The sequence below is a fragment of the Emiliania huxleyi genome (assembly GCF_000372725.1).
Source record: "Emiliania huxleyi CCMP1516 unplaced genomic scaffold EMIHUscaffold_11325, whole genome shotgun sequence".
Classification (NCBI taxonomy): Eukaryota; Haptophyta; order Isochrysidales; family Noelaerhabdaceae; genus Emiliania; species Emiliania huxleyi.
In genome coordinates this window covers 1-1,026 of record NW_005201597.1, presented here as the reverse complement: position 1 = coordinate 1,026, position 1,026 = coordinate 1, and the positions used below count along the sequence as shown (strand labels likewise).

At 68.8% G+C, this 1,026-nt stretch overlaps 1 protein-coding gene across 1 annotated transcript; it reads left to right on the top strand.

Annotated features, from left to right (window-relative positions):
* Positions 1-490: 490 nt before the first annotated feature.
* EMIHUDRAFT_260580 (DP-N-acetylglucosamine pyrophosphorylase) lies at positions 491-722 on the top strand (the record flags this gene model as incomplete). The annotated part of the gene is made up of 2 exons (XM_005791334.1): positions 491-518; positions 584-722. Coding segments are annotated over 2 exons (167 nt in total), but the record flags the coding sequence as incomplete, so codon positions are not given.
* Positions 723-1,026: the final 304 nt, after the last annotated feature.

Sequence of the window (1,026 nt, the reverse complement as noted above, 5' to 3'; positions counted from 1 at the left end):
ACCAGATCGACGCGCTGCTCAAGGCGGCGGTGGAGCGGAGATGCGGCGGAGATGCGGCGGAGATGCGGCGGAGAGATGCGGCGGAGATGCGGCGGAGATGCGGCGGAGATGCGGCGGAGATGCGGCGGGGATGCGGCGGAGATGCGGCGGAGATGCGGCGGAGATGCGGCGGGGAGATGCGGCGGAGAGATGCGGCGGAGATGCGGCGGAGATGCGGCGGAGATGCGGCGGAGATGCGGCGGAGAGATGCGGCGGAGATGCGGCGGAGATGCGGCGGAGATGCGGCGGAGATGCGGCGGAGATGCGGCGGAGATGCGGCGGAGATGCGGCGGAGATGCGGCGGAGATGCGGCGGAGAGATGCGGCGGAGATGCGGCGGAGATGCGGCGGAGATGCGGCGGAGATGCGGCGGAGATGCGGCGGAGATGCGGCTCGGCGCAGTGGCTGCAGCGGCGTCGGTGCACTCCCCACAGCGAGTCCCAGCCTGCTCCATGCCCCCTCGCGCCGGCCCCGTCCCGCGTAGGCGACGGTGGAGCCGAGGGGAGACGTCGCCGATCCTGCGACCGGCCGGTCCCCCTACCCAGGCTCCATCAACCAGCTCCTGTTCGCGCTTGGGCCGTACGCCGCGCAGCTGCACAAGACCGGCGGCACCATGCCCGAGTTCGTCAACCCGAAGTACGCCGACGCGAGCAAGACCAAGTTCAAGTCGCCCACGCGGCTCGAGTGCATGATGCAGGAGACGCCTCTCCCCGTATCTCCCCAGATCTCCCCAGATCTCCCCGAACCTCCCCATATCTCCCCATATCTCCCGGTATCTCCCCACATCTCCCCACATCTCCCCACATCTCCCCACATCTCCATATCTCCTCACCCCGAGTGCACGATGCAGGAGCCGATCTCGGCCAATCTCGGCCAATCTCGGCTGCTCACCTCGGCTGTACCTCGGCTCTACCTCGGCTCTACCTCGGCTGTACCTCGGCTGTACCTCGGGTGCGTCATGCAGGACTACCCCAAGTCGCTGCCCCCC